The sequence below is a fragment of the Pituophis catenifer genome, unplaced genomic scaffold, assembly GCF_029215685.1.
Source record: "Pituophis catenifer annectens isolate HBS135680 unplaced genomic scaffold, rPitCat1.0.hap2 SCAF_7, whole genome shotgun sequence".
NCBI classification, from domain to species: domain Eukaryota; kingdom Metazoa; phylum Chordata; class Lepidosauria; order Squamata; family Colubridae; genus Pituophis; species Pituophis catenifer.
This window is the reverse complement of record NW_027256887.1, coordinates 2,891,215-2,908,270: the sequence shown is the minus strand read 5'-3', so window position 1 is coordinate 2,908,270 and position 17,056 is coordinate 2,891,215. Positions and strand designations below refer to the sequence as shown.

The 17,056-nt window shown below is 41.6% G+C and overlaps 1 protein-coding gene across 4 annotated transcripts in view; it reads right to left on the bottom strand.

Moving 5' to 3' along the window:
- Window positions 1–17,056, bottom strand: part of CACNA2D1 (calcium voltage-gated channel auxiliary subunit alpha2delta 1) — a 125,340-nt gene that overhangs the window by 101,040 nt on the left and 7,244 nt on the right. For all 4 annotated transcript variants that reach the window (XM_070947419.1, XM_070947418.1, XM_070947420.1 and 1 more), the window contains exons 3-5: window positions 16,175–16,274; window positions 11,522–11,680; window positions 2,767–2,877 (exon numbers count right to left, since the gene is read on the bottom strand). In XM_070947419.1, the coding sequence (XP_070803520.1) occupies window positions 2,767–2,877; window positions 11,522–11,680; window positions 16,175–16,274 (370 nt within the window). The remainder of the gene's footprint in view (window positions 1–2,766; window positions 2,878–11,521; window positions 11,681–16,174; window positions 16,275–17,056) is intronic.

Here is a 17,056-nt window from a genome sequence, read left to right as displayed (position 1 = left end):
TCATCGGTGGAATTGAACAGTCTTCCAGACAGCTGAGTTATTACCAATTCAGGCCTGTTTCACATAACCGGGGGCTTTATAAAAACGGGATTTTAATCAGCCCGTGTCGTTCGGCAGATGCTCGGACATTCTACGCGCAGACCGTGGATTAAATAAATGAATGTGCGAACAAGCAGTCACCGCCCGCAATTATTCATTCCTGCAAAGACATTTCTGCAAAGGGACGGACCACTTAGCTGAGATTTTAAATTCAATTACAAGGAAGAGCTTGCCTGACATGCTTTAAGGTGGTTAGTCTTCTTATCAATCAAGGACCTAAGATCTGGCTATAATTGCTCTCTCTGGCCAGTACATGTCAGAGACGATTTCAGTCAAGGACTTCCTGCTCGTTCTAAACAGCAGCGGCTGGTTGAGTAGCCCCCAAAATTAGAATTTCAGATGTCCAGCAGAAGGCGTGAAAGGAACTGCTATGGGAGACTCTCAAATATTGGAATATTGCTATAATATCACCCTTGGCCCTTCTTTTCTCTTAGACTAGCCATATCTAGTTTCCAATTTCTGCAGCCATCCTTCAGATGTTTTCGTTTCCAGGCCTTTAATTGTTTTAGTTGGTCTTCTTTGAGACTTTGGAAAAAGTGCAGAGAAGAGCAACAAAGAGGATTAGGGGATGATTGGAGGCTAAAACATATGAAGAATGGTTGCAGGAACTGGGTATGTCTAGTTTGATGAAGAGAAGGACTAGGGGAGACATGATAGCAGTCTTCTTGACTGCTCTTTAAAAGGCCAGATCCTGAAGATGAAAGTCAAATCCTTTGGCCACCTAATGAGAAGGAAGGACTCCCTGGAGAAGAGCCTAATACTGGGAAAGACGGAGGGCAAAAGAAGAAGAGGACGGCAGAGAACGAGGTGGCTGGATGGAGTCACTGAAGCAGTCGGCGTGAGCTTAAATGGACTCCAGAGGATGGTAGAGGACAGGAAGGCCTGGAGGAACGTTGTCCATAGGGTCGTGATGGGTCAGACATGACTTCGCAACTAACAACAACAACAATAACAAAGTTATTGGGTCCCTAACTGTAGAACAGACATGGCACTACTACCATGGATCTTCTATTGCTGCAGTTTTGCTGGTGACAGCAATCTACCAAGGAGGGATGGGAGGTCCAAGGACAGGGGACAGGGGAGGAGAGATTTCAGTGAAAACTAGAAAACAGCTAATGTCATGAAGTTGATCTTGAAGGCCCTTGATGAAGCGTTCTTCCAGAATATGTGAAAGCTGAAAGGGGATATCGTGTCCTCTCTCCTCAGCTCCTGCCATGAAATGAAAGTTGAGGGACTCCCAACTCCATTAGGCATTTAGGCAAGAAAAATAAAATGCACAGGTACCATATAGGTGGTACCTTGCTCAATAGTAGTAACTGTGAGTGGGATTTTGGAGTCCTAGTGGACAACCATTTAAATATGAGCCAGCCGTGTGCAGCAGCTGCCAAAAAAGCCAACACAGTTCTAGGCTGCATCAACAGAGGGATAGAATCAAGATCATGTGATGTGTTAATACCACTTTACAATGCCTTGGTAAGGCCACACTTGGAATACTGCATTCAGTTTTGGTCACCACGATGTAAAAAAGATGTTGAGACTCTAGAAAGAGTGCAGAGAAGAGCAACCTGGATGATTAGGGGACTGGAGGCTAAAACATATGAAGAACGGTTGCAGGAACTGGGTATGTCTAGTCTTATGAAAAGGAGGACTAGGGGAGACATGATAGCAGTGTCCCAATATCTCAGGGGCTGCCCCAAAGAAGAGGGGGTCAACCTATTCTCCAAAGCACCTGAGGGCAGGACAAGAAGCAACGGGTGGAAACTAATCAAGGAGAGAAGCAATTTAGAACTAAGGAGAAATTTCCTGATAGTTAGAACAATTAATAAGTGGAACAACTTGCCTCCTGAAGTTGTGAATGCTCCAACACTGGAAATTTTTAAGAAGCTGTTGGGTAACCATTTGTCTGAAGTGGTGTAGGGTTTCCTGCCTAAGCAGGGGGTTGGACTAGAAGACCTCCAAGGTCCCTTCCAACTCTGTTATTCTATTCTATTAGGCTAGGGATCTTACCACCTAATTAACAACATTTGGAAAGGTGGGGTAGTGAAGATGGCGTTGAGTATAGGTAGTATGTTGTTAGAGTAGATTTGAGATTGTTTGAACAGAGAACTCAAAATGGCGTGATTGAGATCTATTACAATCTTTTGAAAGTCAAGAGACCTTGGAATTTCAAATCCGGGTGACACACAGACACGTCCATCCAGTTTTCTTGGCAACAATTGAAAGTTGACTTCCGGAATGTTTCTCAACTTTGCAATGTAGCCTACAGCTTTGGCATTTCCAGAGAGTCTCCCATCCAAAAACTAATCAGAACAGATCCTGCTTAGCTTCTGAGCCCAGATGGTCAATCTGGTGCTACCCCAGCTGTGACATAGTTTCTGTTATCTCCTTAAATGATCACATTTCTTTCTTTATTTTTATTTTTTTTTTGTTACGGCCTAAAATATTGTATTCAATATTACATGAATGTGAAAATGAATAAAATATTATTTTAAAATAGAGCAAATCTATTTGTTTAAAATTCCACTGTGCATTCCTTTTTTTAATGCACTGGTCTAAGCTCACACATGTGAAACATTTGCATCGCCTTCTTGATTTTTTTTTTTTTTTAAAAAATAAATCAAGAAGAGAAAGTAAATATCAAAATATTTTTTTACCGGAGGATCTTACCTTTTTGTCCTTATTGTATTTCTCGAATATCTCCTGAGCTTTTTCTTCACCTCCATCAGTAAACAACATTATAATTTTGTTGCAGTTAGCTCTGAAGACACTCTGACTGTCCTGGAATAGACAACAACATAGTCACGGCACCATCGGAGAACATATCTCAATACACAAGACTTTTTCAGAAATGTCAACTCAGCAAAGCATCCCTGGCCTGCTCTCAAGTTGCCATAGGAAAGGCGGGGGATGGGAAACTGATGAAACGGCACGGCAGCCAAAGACAGATGCACATTCCAGACTTATCTCTCTCAAGGCTGTATCCCAGGGTTACTTACAGCAGCTGAAGGGGAACGATCTCTACAACCCGCAAAATTACCCCGTTGGCGAATGTGATTGATGACACACCCGGGGGGGGGGGGAGAAACAGGGGCGTAAATTATGTGGGGTCAGAGTTGGCTTCACTTGGAACATGTGGACATGAAGCTCCTAATAAATAACTGGATTTCTTTTGAAGCTTGGCTCGAGACTCATGATTTAATAAGGGCATCCATCTGAACCCTGACAAGAAACACACTTCTATCTTTTTCCATGTTTCCTCATTGTGTATAGATACCCCTGTTTAAAAGGTCTGGTAAAAATTGAAAAAAAAATATTACAAATGTACAAGGTGAACAGAGAGGTAGGCAACACGTATCAGAATGGTGAGCATGACCAGACAACCACAGTCTTTTTAACATGCAAACATTCATCACGTACACATAAAAAGTGATGGGACTTGGATTATTCTATCAGTAATAGTAACAGAGTTGGAAGGGACCTTGGAGGTCATTTAGTCCAACCCTCTGCTCACTCAGGAGACCTGTATTAGGGATTCAAACTGCCGAACTGCCAACCTTTCTGATCGACAAGCTCAGTGTCTTAGCCACTGAGCCACCAATGAGTTCAGATCTCCTCGCCCGACTGCTCACTTCTGTTCTTGCATTCTGGTTCTTAGCTTCCTCCCCATTGGTCCGACATAATCATTGCAATGAACAAGGACACACATTTAATTTTGCAGCAATTATGATTGTTGGCCGAGCAGGGACAAAAATAGCCAGGGAAATGATTGAAGGCTGGGAAACGGGCCCCTCGTCAGTCAAAATGGGTGCTGAGTTACCATCAACCTATCAAGTACTTAAGTGGGCTTGGCAGCACAAGGAAAAGACAGCCAATCGCCAGCCATCAACACACCAATCAGCCAATAGGAAGGCACCACATAAACATGTTGTTAGGAAATGATAGTTACCTAACTTGTTGGGTTGGCAATATATGAAACCACAATATAGCTTTAAGACTGTATTGCTGTATTGCATCATACTGTGTCCTGATTGGTTAGCTCTGTAGCCAATGTCCTTAAGAGGGATCTTGAAACATGGTTAGTTTCTCTCTGCTGCTCTCTGATGACCATTACTGATCGTTACTGCTATTTGCTGTGTTTGCTACTGTTTGCAACTGTTTATTGTGTATGACTACAACAACTGGTAAGAAGACTTTGTTATTGGAATATCCCTGGACTATTGTTTTACTATCTACTGCTTTATCTGTGTATGACCTGGACTGTTTATTGGACTGTGCCTTATTACTATTTCCTAAAAGTAAGCACAACTCAGTGTATCTGTGTGTTGGCTGTGATTATTCGCAACTGCTCTCAGTCACTTTCATGTGCACACCCTTGCTACTCTAAGTTTGCTCTGCGAATTCCTCAACATATGTGCCCAAAGCACATATTCCAGTAGAAATTCCCTGAAAATGGGTTCCAGCACAAGTTCGAAAGCTTGGAAGAGTAAATCTCTGGTCCCAGCGATCAACCCAGATTGGATCTCACAACATCATCCTGGGACATATTTTTGCCTTCATTCATAACGTAATTTCTCCCTGCTATTCACATAAAGATTGGCAAACTAACTCCATAGAAGAAAGACAGGATGCTAATGTGATTTATAAATAAAATTGGAATCCACTCACTCATTCAATAACTAAGGCCATTCTGAAGCAATCATAGCTTTATGGTACTACAAAAATGTCAATACACCAAAATTAAGTTTTCAATTTGCCGAGACCAAGATTATTAAATCGAACGAGCCTTAAATATTGAGTCTTAAATATTTTAAGCTGTTTATCTATCCATCATTCCCCCCGCTCCCCAAATACGCTCCCTAGGTTAATAAAACCAGCAATATGATCTTGATTTGGAAATAAAACATTTATGTAGAAATAAAAAATGCACGTAGGATTCAACATACACTCTGGGGCTTTGGAAATCTGACGGTGTAAACTATTTTTTTTTTAATTTAAAAAAAAAAAATCCGTCATAAATATTATAAATTACCCATGGTAAAACTTGCTTACATTCCAGATTCTGTGATGATACTCCGTACCCACATGAATAAATAAAATAATTTGTAAAGATTCAACCTGTGAATAATCGCCAGAGTTTAAGGAAAGGGACTATTTTAGATATTTAATAAAAACAAAGATTTTTTTTTTTTTTGCAAAATGTAACTATAGATCTCAATTGATGACCAGTTTAAATAATATCTTGAAAATGCTTATTGGTCAAATGAAGATTTAGGAACTGAATATTGAAGTTCCATTAAGTGGGAACAGTTTGATGCATATAGTAATTTCCACTTTACCACGAAGAATTGAATATTACATTAGTAGCTGTGTTTAGAAGTTATACAGATAGTCCTCGACTTACAACAGTTCATTTAGTGACCGTTCAAAGTTACAGCAGCACTGGGAAGAGTGACTTACGACCATTTTCCACTGCTACGACCGTGGCCGTATCCCCAGGGTTATGTGATCCAAAGTCAGACGCTTGGCAACTGACTCATATTGATGATGGTCACAGCGTCCTGGGATCATGTGATCCTTTTTTGCAAACTTCTGACCGGCCACGTCAACAGGGAAGCCAGATTCATTTAACAACCGGTTACTAACTTGCTAACTGCAGTGATTCACTTAGCAAATGTGGCAAGAAAGGTTGTAGAACCTACTTAACAAATGTTTCTCTCAGCAACAGAAGTTGTGGACTTAATTGGGGTCGTAAGTCGGGGACTTCCTGTACTACACCCCCTTTTAGGGTGATCGTTATGAGCAAAAGAGCCTGAAAGCACCTTATGCTAGACTGGCCCCCCCAAAAAAACCAAGAATGACATCTGGACTAGTTCCTTTATTGGTGTTGGCCTATAGACAGAATCTTGCCAGATTAAAGCAACTGTCTGCATAACTGTAGCTACACTAGAGGGCCAAAATTGTGGAAACCTTTTGGGAAAAGGTATATTTTCTAAAACTAGCTAATAACCAGAAGGTTCTGACAGGTTCTGGAGAACCGGTAGTGGAAATTTTGAGCGATTCAGAGAACCGGTAGCGCAAATTTTGAGTAGTTCGGAGAACCGGCAAATACCACCTCTGACTGGCCCCAGAGTGGGGAGGGAATGGGGATTTTGCAGTATCCTTCCCCTGGAGTGGGTGAGAATGGAGATTTTGCAGTATTCTTCCCCTGCCATGCCCATCTAAGCCACGGCCACAGAACTGGTAGTAAAATAAATTGGATTTCACCACTGCTAATAACACCACTTTTTTGGGAGTAGTACCATATAATTATATATCAATGGAAAGATAATTTAATCAAGAATGTAATGCAATAATGTTTATGAAGGATTTGCTATTAGAATAGCAGTTACAGTATAAAGAAGCAAAGTGAAAAACGAGATATACAAAAAATGATCCCCATGTCAGTTAATATTTAGTTGGGTAACCTTTAGCATGAATGATGGCCTTACAACGCCTTCCCATGGAGTGAACCAAGTCTTTTAGTTCTGCAGATATTCTAATGTGAAACCAAGGTTGAATGATGGCTTCTTTTAACTGGGTTTTATTGCTGGGTCACTTCTGACTAACCAGGTTCTTTCGTCGGCTCCATAGATTTTCAATTGGGTGAAGGTCTGGGCTATTCCCAGGTCCTTCCAGCAGTGGAATAGGATTATGTTGAAACTCCAAAAAAAAAAGTGGTGTTATCAGCCATCAAACCTCAAAAATACACTTTTTCCCAAAAGGTTTCCACAATTTTGGCCACTACTGTAGATACTGTGAACTGCTAGGGAGGGTATATCCTTGCCCTCTTCCTGCCCACCAGACAGTCCAAAGACCACTCCCCTGTCTCTTTGCAGAAGCATCCCCTCCCTCCTGAAACGCCAGTCTACCATCCACCACATAGATCAAGGGTGTCAAACTCAGGACCCGTGGGCCGGATCTGTCCCACGGGGTGCTTAGATATGGCCCGTGGAGATGCCCTGGAAAGAGCAAAGGACCATCCCGTGGTGCCTTGGCCCCGCCCAGGCTGAGCTCCATTTTCATTGGCAGAGTGCTGCAGGAGGCCATCACGGCTGAAAACTGAGCTCGGGAGGGGCACCCGTTTTCGCTGTGGCAGAATTGCTAGGAAAACTACTAACAAAAGTGGCATTTGATCACAAGGCATCGAGAAATGTTTGAGCATCCAAGAAGGGACAGGAAAGGAGAAAGAGACTACAGGCGCCTCTCCCCCCAACACGAGTGACGTCGAGTTGGCCATGCCCATCCTGGCCAAGCCCACCCAGCCACGCCCACCCAGCACTCTGAGGCCAAACACAATCCCGATACGGCCCTCAACAAAATCGAATTTAACAAACTGTGCAATGCTTCACTTTCTAATTCTAAAAGGAACTTCAGAACATTCGGTGTCCTATTATTTTCTAGGAAAATACAAATTTTCAAAGCCTTCTCGAGACGGAACAAAGTTGGACACGTCCTAATTTTGGACAGTAAATGATAGAGGAGCACTAGTGTATACTGGTGCTCCCAGTATACTTCTAGTAAATCTTTTGGAGATGCTTTCCCCCCCTCTTTTTTTTTTCAAGAGGCCACTGGGCTTTCTAATTTTTCTCTGAAGACGTTTTCCTTCTCATCCAAGAAAATTCAAAGAAAAACCAGAAAGTCCAGTGGCCTCTTGAAAAAAAGCCAAAAAAGAAGGAGGGGAAAAAGCATCTTTTACTTGGCAGACCATCTGCAACCAGCAACAGTTTCTCATCGCCCGGTGCGTTCCCACAGGGAGGGCCTGCTCTGGGTACCGTCAGCTAGACAATGTCGGCTGGCGGCCCCCAGGGGTAGAGCTGTCTCTGTGGGCGCATCCACCCTTTGGAATCAACTTCCCCCCGGGGCTCCAGCTGGCTCCTGACCTCCGCACCTTCCACCGCGAATTAAAAACATGGCTGTTCGCGGTGCCTAGCCTAGACTGAGCGGGTTTTCGATTATTTAAACGGGTTTTAATATTTGTTTATGTATGTATTTTATGTTTTTATTGGTTTGTTTTAATTGTTGTGAGCCGCCCTGAGTCCTATGGAGATAGGGCGGCAGATAAGTTATATTAAATAAATAAATAAATAAATAAATAAATAAATAAATAAATAAATAAATAAATCTATCTATCTATCTATCTATCTATCTATCTATCTATCTATCTATCTATCTTTGGGACAACCGTGACCTGGATGACTGAGAATCTCCGCACAAATGTTTGCTCACCAAACCTGATATAATTTTGGCATTAATCACAGTTTAGCATGTCGGTCAAACACTACCATATACTTAACCTGAATTCTGGTCAGTGGCAATCAGCCACCTCATAAATCAACTTTTCAAGTTGGCAGGTTTCCCCAATTATAGCTGAAATTAGCCAGAGTTTGACAAGCCCACAAACATTAGGAAGGGAAGATTTAAATTCCTTGTTACGGTCCTAAACGTAACAGAGTTAATATCCTCTTCCAGCGAATGTTGTTAAAATTAAATTGAACCGCCGCAGGAAAAGATTATTATTCCAAACAATTTTTTTTTTTTTTGGTTAAAATGCAAGCGACAGTGGGAAGTAACTCACCACCCACCGTGTTCCTCTTAAAAACTCCAACTGCTTTTAAAATGGCTTTATTAAAAACAGCCCGTTTTTTTTCCCCCTTAACCCTCTATTGTGAAAGCAAGGTTCTTATGCAAGCAAATACAACCGTTTTCTTTGGACACATCGGGGTGACTCAAAAGAACTTCTGAACTTAATAAAAGCCTGTCCTCACTTAATGACAGCTTGCTTAGTGACTGTTCAAAGTTATAACGGAAACCCCCCCCCCAAAGGTACTTATGACCACTTCCAGAGCACCGACGGTGGCACTCAGATACCCGTGATCAGAAGTGGGATTCAGCCGGTTCTGTCCGGTTCGGGCAAATCGGTAGTGGCGACTGCGGGAGGCTCCGCCTATCCGCCCGGATATAATGCGTGAGCAAAGAGCATGCATGGAAGGCAGTGTGCATGCACAGAGGAGGTGCGTGTGAGCATAGCCAGTGCACGCGTGCTCACATTTGTAAACCAGTAGGGAAGGTAAGTGAATCCCACTTCTGCCTGTGATCACGTGATCTTATTTAGGTAGCTTGGCAATTGTAGTGTTCCGTTATCACGTGACCCTGATCTATTATTATTATTATTATTATTATTATTATTATTATTATTATTATTATTATTATTATTATTATTATTATTATTATTATTATCATTTGCTATTTCCTATTAGTCATTCTTACATATTCTGGTTATTGTAACTGACCACAACTATTCCACATATCTTTTCTAGAACGGACAGAGGCAAAGTTTTATTATGACTTTACAATAACGTGCAACACAAATTTAATTCAGTGTCTGCCAAGCAACACAGAGGTGATACCTTTTCGTAAGCATGTGCAGGCTGCTGTAAAAATTTCTCATGTCCCAGAGTTTTAAAAAATTAATACTAGGATAAAATGGGTTCTTTTTTTTCTTACTAGGAATTTATTTCTTTGAGGGGGGTCCTTGGTTCTCTCTGAACTTGGTTAGTTTCTGGCAGGCATTTCATTACTCAAACTAGGTAACATTATTGGTGCTAATTTATTACTTTGCCACTAGAGGGCACTGTGGCACTGCTGTTTCTTTCCCAGTATGGTCGCCCCCCTCTACTGGTTAAAGAGTATAGTGCGGCTTTCGTGCAGTTAAGCTTGGAAAGACAGTGGCTAGTTTGGGAAGCTTCATCTGAGAAGAGAGAACAGCAGGTAGAAACAGAAGAGGTGGGAGAAGTAGAAAACACGATAGAGGAGAAGAAATTAGGGATGGGAAAGGAGGGCGCGAGATGAAAATATGGGGAGGCAACGGGTAGGAAAAGAGGAGGCAACAGGGAAAGCTAGGGTGGTCAAATTACTAGAGCATTGCAGAATCTTTCCCAAGGAGCAGAAATGCAGTTCGGCATGGAATCCTTGATATTCAGGAAAAGAGCCAGGATGGACCATTTTTTATCGGGTATATCTAATAGCTATGCAGATTTGTGCTTTAGTCCGGCAAGATTCCTGTCTATAGGCAAGCAACAATAAAAAAAAACCCTGCTCTGTACCACTTGTGTAATTCTTGGTTTCTTCTGCCAGACAGTTCAACCACGCTGTGGTGAGATATATAAAGCATTTAAATCAATCAATGAATAAAAGGAAGTTTAGGTGTATCCTCAAGGTCCACAAAGACAATCTTCTGGGACCCCTCAAAAACCAAGGAGCTGTGCTTTTCTTTCTTTCTTTCTTTCTTTCTTTCTTTCTTTCTTTCTTTCTTTCTTTCTTTCTTCCTTCCTTCCTTCCTTCCTTCCTTCCTTCCTTCCTTCCTTCTCTCTCCCCTTCCTTTCTCATCCCTCTTTCTTTCTTTCTTTCTTTCTTTCTCTTTCTTTCTTTTTTCTTCCTTTATTCCTTCTCTCTCTCCCTTTCTTTCTTTCTTTTCTTTTTCTTCCTTCCTTCCTTCTCTCTCTCTCTTTCTTCTCTCTCCTTTCTTCCCTTCCTTCCTTCCTCATCCCTCCCTCCCTTTCTTTCTTTCTTTTTTTTCTTTCTTCCTTCTCTCTCCCTTTCTTTCTTTCATTCTTTCTTCCTTCCTTCCTTCTTTCCCTCCTTTCTTCCCTTCCTTCCTCATCCATCCCTTTCCTTCTTTCTTTCTGTTTCTTTCTTCCTTCCTTCTCTCTCTCCCTCTTTCTTTCTTTTTCTTTCTTCTTTCTTCCTTCCTTCCTTCTTTCTCTCCTTTCTTCCCTTCCTTCCTCATCCATCCCTTTCCTTCTTTCTTTCTGTTTCTTTCTTCCTTCCTTCTCTCTCTCCCTCTTTCTTCCTTCCTTCCTTCCTTCCTTCTCTCCCCTTCCTTCCTCATCCCACTTTCTTTCTTTCTTCCCTTCCTTCCTCATCCCTTTCTTTCTTTCCTTCTTTCCTTCTTTTTCTTTCTTTTTTCTTCCTTTCTTCCATCTCTCTCTCTCCCTTTCTTTCTTTCTTTCTTTCTTTCTTTCTTTCTTTTCTTTTTCTTTCTTCTTTCCTTCTCTCTCCCTCTTTCTTTCTTTCCTCCTTCCTTCTTTCTCTCTTTCTTCCCTTCCTTCCTCATCCCCCTTCCTTCCTTCCTTCCTTCCTTCCTTCCTTCCTTCCTTCCTTTTCTGTTTAACCCATACCCTAACCCAGCCATTTTCATTTTGTTTGCTGCATGAACCATGTTATAAACACAGAGCAATATTATCTCCACAGCTCAACCCAGCGGTTGACAAAAATGGCATTAGAATTCTGTCCCCTGTTTAAACAGGCAGGTTTTTAGCATTTATACAGGACACGAATGAACCCCAATTGAAAAAGCTCACAGGTGCCACTTTCCAGCCCTTACATTGAGCAGCTGCTCAAAGGCGTAACTGAATCCCTTTTTGTAGTCGGTGATTCCTTTCGCTTGGATTTTGTAGACGGCTTCCTTCAACTTCTTCTTGTTCCTCACGTTAGCTTGTACGAGATGATTGAAACAACTGACGTTTTGAGCTTTATCGTTGAACTGGGAGAGAGAAAGAAAGCAAGAGAGAGAGAGAGAGAGAAAGAGAGAGAGAGAGAGAGAGAGAGCAGTCAATAAAACAGAGAAGGTAAACAAAGAAAGACATTTCACAAATTAGATCACAAATTAAGGGATTGATAGACATCAAGTGTCCTTAAACTGGAGCTAAGCATTATTTTTTTCTTTGCAGGATATAAATGTTTAGACAAGGGTGTTTCCATGATTTCTTCAGAATTTTTGCTCCCCTCTGGAGAAATGCAGAAGCTAAGAGCTTCTGAATTGCCCAACAAAAAGAAACAACACCAAAAAAGTCATACCATATAGGTGAATAGCATGCAATGTTTAGACAAAAAAAAAAATATTAAAAAAAAAGGGAATGAAATCAGGCACTGATGAAGTCCAGTCTTTGATCTGGTCTGGAAAACCAGCTATGCAATTCTTTAAACCATCTAGATCAGTGGTGAAATCCAATTTTTTTTACTACCGGTTCTGTGGGGGTGGCTTGATGGGTGTGCTGTGCTTGGTGGGCATGGCAGGGAAAGGATACTGCAAAATCTCCATTCCCACCCCACTCCAGGGGGAAGGGTGTTGCAAAATCTCCATTTCCACTACACTCCATGGGAAGGATACTGCAAAATATCCATTCCCACCCCACTCTGGGGCCAGCCAGAGGGTGGCATTTGCTGGTTCTCCAAACTTCTCAAAATTTCCGCTACCGGTTCTCCAGAACCTGTCAGAACCTGCTGGATTTCACCCCTGATCTAGGTTGGGTTCATGATAGCAAATGAACTATGGTTTCTGTCAAACTGCTTCCTCCCCTAATGGTTGATTTGTTTGCAACTACTATTTATGGCGAGTGATCCATCAATGGATGCTGCGATGGAGGTTGATGGATGGCTTGGGAACTTAACAAAACAAGTCTAGTTTTTTACGCGAATAACAGATAAACCAGCTGGATTAACATCAAAGTTATCGGATGCATAACTATCTTGATCAGGGGTGAAATATTCCCGGTTCGAACCGGATCGCCCGATCCAGTAGCGATGGTGGTGGGTGGTTCGGAGAACCGGTAGCAAAAATCCCTGCCCCTCCCATGCCCAGCTGAGCCACGCGATCATCAGAGGCTTTTTTTTTTTTAACTTTTAAAAGCATTTTTTCTACAACCTCTTCGGCTGAAAAAATGCTTTTAAGAGTTAAAAAAAAAAAGCCTCTGACGATCGCGCGGCTCAGCTGGGATCGTCAGAGCCTTTTAGAAGCATTTTTTCTACAACCGCTTCGGCGGAGGAGGTTGTAGAAAAAAAATGCTTTTAAAAGCCTCTGACGATCCCAGCTGAGTTGCCTGATCGCCAGAGGCTTTTTTTTTTCTTTTGAAAGCAAAAAAAAAAAAACAAAAAAGCTTTTAAAAGAAAACAAAAGCCTCTGACGATCAGGCAACTCAGCTGGGATCGTCAGAGCCTTTTAAAAGCATCTTTTAAACAATCTCTTTGGCCGAAGAGGTTGTAGAAAAAAATGCTTTTAAAAGTAAAAAAAAAAAAAAAAAAGTTGGGCATGCCCACCCAGTCTCATTACCCCCCCCCCACCAAGCCACGCCCACAGAACCGGTAGTAACAAATTTTACATTTCACCACTGATCTTGATGCATCCGATAACTTTGAGGTTAACCTAGTTGGTTGGTTGATTGATGGATGGAGGAAGGTTTGAAGGTCCCAGTAGGAGCTATGGCTCTGTCTGTAAACCTGAGGAATAGGCCCAATTTATTGGAATGCAATAAATCAAAGAATGAATTCTCAGTAAGATTTCCACCCATGGAGCTATCGGAGGTTTTCTTTTCATATAACAGAAGGGGGCCAAGGCAAATGAAAGTCTGAAGATTGTTATTTAAAACCAAGAGATTAAAACGCATCTCGGAGGAAATCTGGAAAAAAAAATGCATTGGTTTTACACAACTGGCAAAGGGGGGGAAAAAAGCAGAGTAGCTATTTTTAAAGTCTTCGCCGCTAGGTGGCAGTGCCATAATACAGAAGGAGTAATAAGGGGATTAATATAGGAAGTCCTCGACATACGACCAAAATGGAGCCCAAAATTTCAGTTGTTAGACAGTGGCTGTATATTTTCCTGTAATTGTAATTTACAACTACTGGATTGTGTAAAATTTTAAATAAAAAAATAACAGAGTTGGAAAGTATGTTGCAGCAGTAGTGGGTTTCAATTTTTTTTACTACCGGTTCTGTGGGCGTGGCTTGGTGGGCGTGGCATGGTTTGGGGGGCGTGGCTTGGCATGGTGGGCATGGCAGGGAAAGGATAATGTAAAATCTCCACTCCCAACCCACTCCAGGGGAAGGAAACTGCAAAATCCCCATTTCCTCCCGATCAGCTGGGACTCTGGAGGCAGAGAATAGATGGGAGTGCGGCCAGTTAGAATTTTTACTACCGGTTCTCTGAACTACTCAAAATTTCCGCTACCGGTTCTCCAGACCTGGTCAGAACCTGCTGAAACCCACCTCTGTCTTGTAGTCTAACCTCCTGCTCAAGCAGGAGATCCTATAACATTTCAAATAAAATGAAATTAAAATTATTATTATTTTTTTAATAAAATGCAATTTCATTGTAATTTAATAATGATCTATTATGGGGACCTCTGTAGCAGGATAATCACTCCATTCTTAACATTTTATATCTGCAATATATGAAAGAGAGAGAGAGAGAGAGAGAGAGAAATATAAGCTATTTAGAAGCAAGCAATTTTCTTTGAATCTGTTAACACTCTTAAATGCAGAGCCCTGATAGAAAAAGGGAAAATCCCGTCTCTTTAATTCAAAACCAGCATACTGCTGTATCACAGGATTGTTTGGGGAATACAGAAATTTGAAAATATATAGCCGGCTTGATGCCAATCTAATCAGATGTTGCTGGAACTCATTTTCCAATCTAGGGAGATCGGTTGGTGCAGCTTGACGGCCCAGAAGTATCTATACATATTAAATGGGCAGCTCTGAAATAAATCTAACTCCATGACATTCTTCCTTGCAACTATTTCCAGATTCGTTTTTGGTCTGCCTGCATTCAATAACGGGATCTAAGCATTAGTTCTGATCAAAAGCTAAATTAGAAGAATACCAGTAGCATTTCTCAAATCTAGGGGAGAGAGGAAAGGAGGGAGGGAGGGAAGGAAGGATCGAAGAATAGAGTAGGGCATTTGCATCATAAAGGTAAAGGTTCCCCTTACACATATGTGCTAGTCGTTCCCGGCTCTAGGGGGCAGTGCTCATCTCCGTTTCAAAGCCGAAGAGCCAGCGCTGTCCGAAGACGTCTCCGTGGTCATGTGGCCGGCATGACTCAACGCCAAAGGCGCATGGAACGCTGTTCCCTTCCCACCAAAGGTGGTCCTTATTTTTCTACTTGCATTTTTTACGTGCTTTCGAACTGCTAGGTTGGCAGAAGCTGGGATAAGGAACGGGAGCTCACCCCGTTATGCAGCACTAGGGATTTGAACCGCTGAACTGCCGACCTTTCGATCGACAAGATGATCTCAGCGTCTAAGCCGCTGAGCCACCACGTCTCTTAATTAATTTGCATCCTACGAAGATGCATTTTGATCTGCACTAAACCCATCGCTGCTTGCTTTGTCTTCCATTTGCTATTCGCTCTCCGAGAGCTCCTAATTTTTTTTTAATCCAAGCATTTAAGCACCTTAAGAATTTCAGCCATATAAATCAAAACCAAAAGTAGGAGTAATAACCTAAAGTTCTCCATGTGTTTTACTATGGGGTAATTGTCGCCCAATCTTCTTTAGACCTGCGCCCTACTTCAACTCTTCAACACAGTGGCGAAATGTAAAATTTGTTACTACCAGTTCTGTGGGCGTGGCTTGGTGTGGGGGGGTAATGTGGCTGGATGGGCGTGGCCAACTTTTTTTTTTTTTTACTTTTAAAAGCATTTTTTTCTACAATCTCTTCGGCCGAAGAGGTTGTTTAAAAAAATGCTTTTAAAAGCCTCTGATGATCAGGCAACTCAACTAGGATCGTCAGAGGCTTCTAAAAGCTTTTTTTTTTTTTTTGCAATTTCTTCGGCCGAAGAGGTTGTAGAAAAAATGCTTTTAAAAGGCTCTGATGATCCCAGCTGAGCCGCGCGATCATCAGAGGCTTTTTTAAAATTATTTTTGAAAGCATTTTTTCAGCCGAAGAGGTTGTAGAAAATATGCTTTTAAAAGGCTATGACGATCCCAGCTGAGCTGTGCGATCATCAGAGGCTTTTTTTTTTTACTTTTAAAAGCATTTTTTCGGCCGAAGAGGTTGTAGAAAAAATGCTTTTAAAAGTTAAAAAAAAAAAGCCTCTGATGATTGTGGGGATCAGCTGGGCATGGTGTGGGGGGGCGCAGGGATTTTTGCTACCGGTTCTCCGAACCGCCCACCGCCATCGCTACCGGATTGGGTGATCCGGTCCGAACTGGGAGCATTTCACCCCTGCTTCAACATCTGGAAAGAGAGGGGTACTTACAGATACCACATTCACAAAGTCGTCATCCGACAAGGTTTCCAACATTTCAATGACGGACGTTCGGATCAACTTCAGGGTCAACCCACTGACGCTTCCGCTCCTACCAAGGAGAAGAAACCATCAATCGTGGACCATCAAAAGTGGACATCTCACGCGTTACTCTGGCCCTTTACAAGCAAGTCTGGGCCAGTTCTCACTTGCGGTCTTATCTTTTCCATGACTTTGATCTCTTCCATTGGCAAACCCAAAGAGCCTTTGGCAAGTCGAAGTCAGGGATCTTGAGGTTACTCCTATTTTTCTTGCAAATGAATTGAGCTCTTCACATCTATGAGAGATCTCGATAAAGCTTCGGAATTACGTGATGCTGTTGTTGTTTTTAAGTTTTTTATTTTTCAAAATTTAAGCATCCCATCTTTCCTTAAACAGTGCATCGCTTGGGTACAAATATCTCTGTGCAACAACCTTCAACATTTACAACGTCACTCACATTAATATTAATTCTCTAATCTTAAGATTATAGTATATTAAACAATTATAAGCCTGTTCATTTTTCCTCTTAGCATGTCTTCTAGTAAGAATACAATAATAATAACACTGTGCATAATTACCCTCACCATCATAATACTAACGATTATCATCTTATTTATACTTCTATCTTAACATATTTTCTATTCTTCTTTAATCTTCTCCTTTTATTTCCAGTTCCCCCTTTTATTCTCTAACCATTGAAAAAATACTTCCCATATTATATATCATTCAGTTTGTTCTTTCTCCTTAATTGCTAGTGTTAATCTGTTCATTTCTGCACATTCTAATATTTTCCTAATCACCTTCTCATCAAGAGGAATTCCTGTTGTTGCTGTTTTATGTGTAAGCACGTTG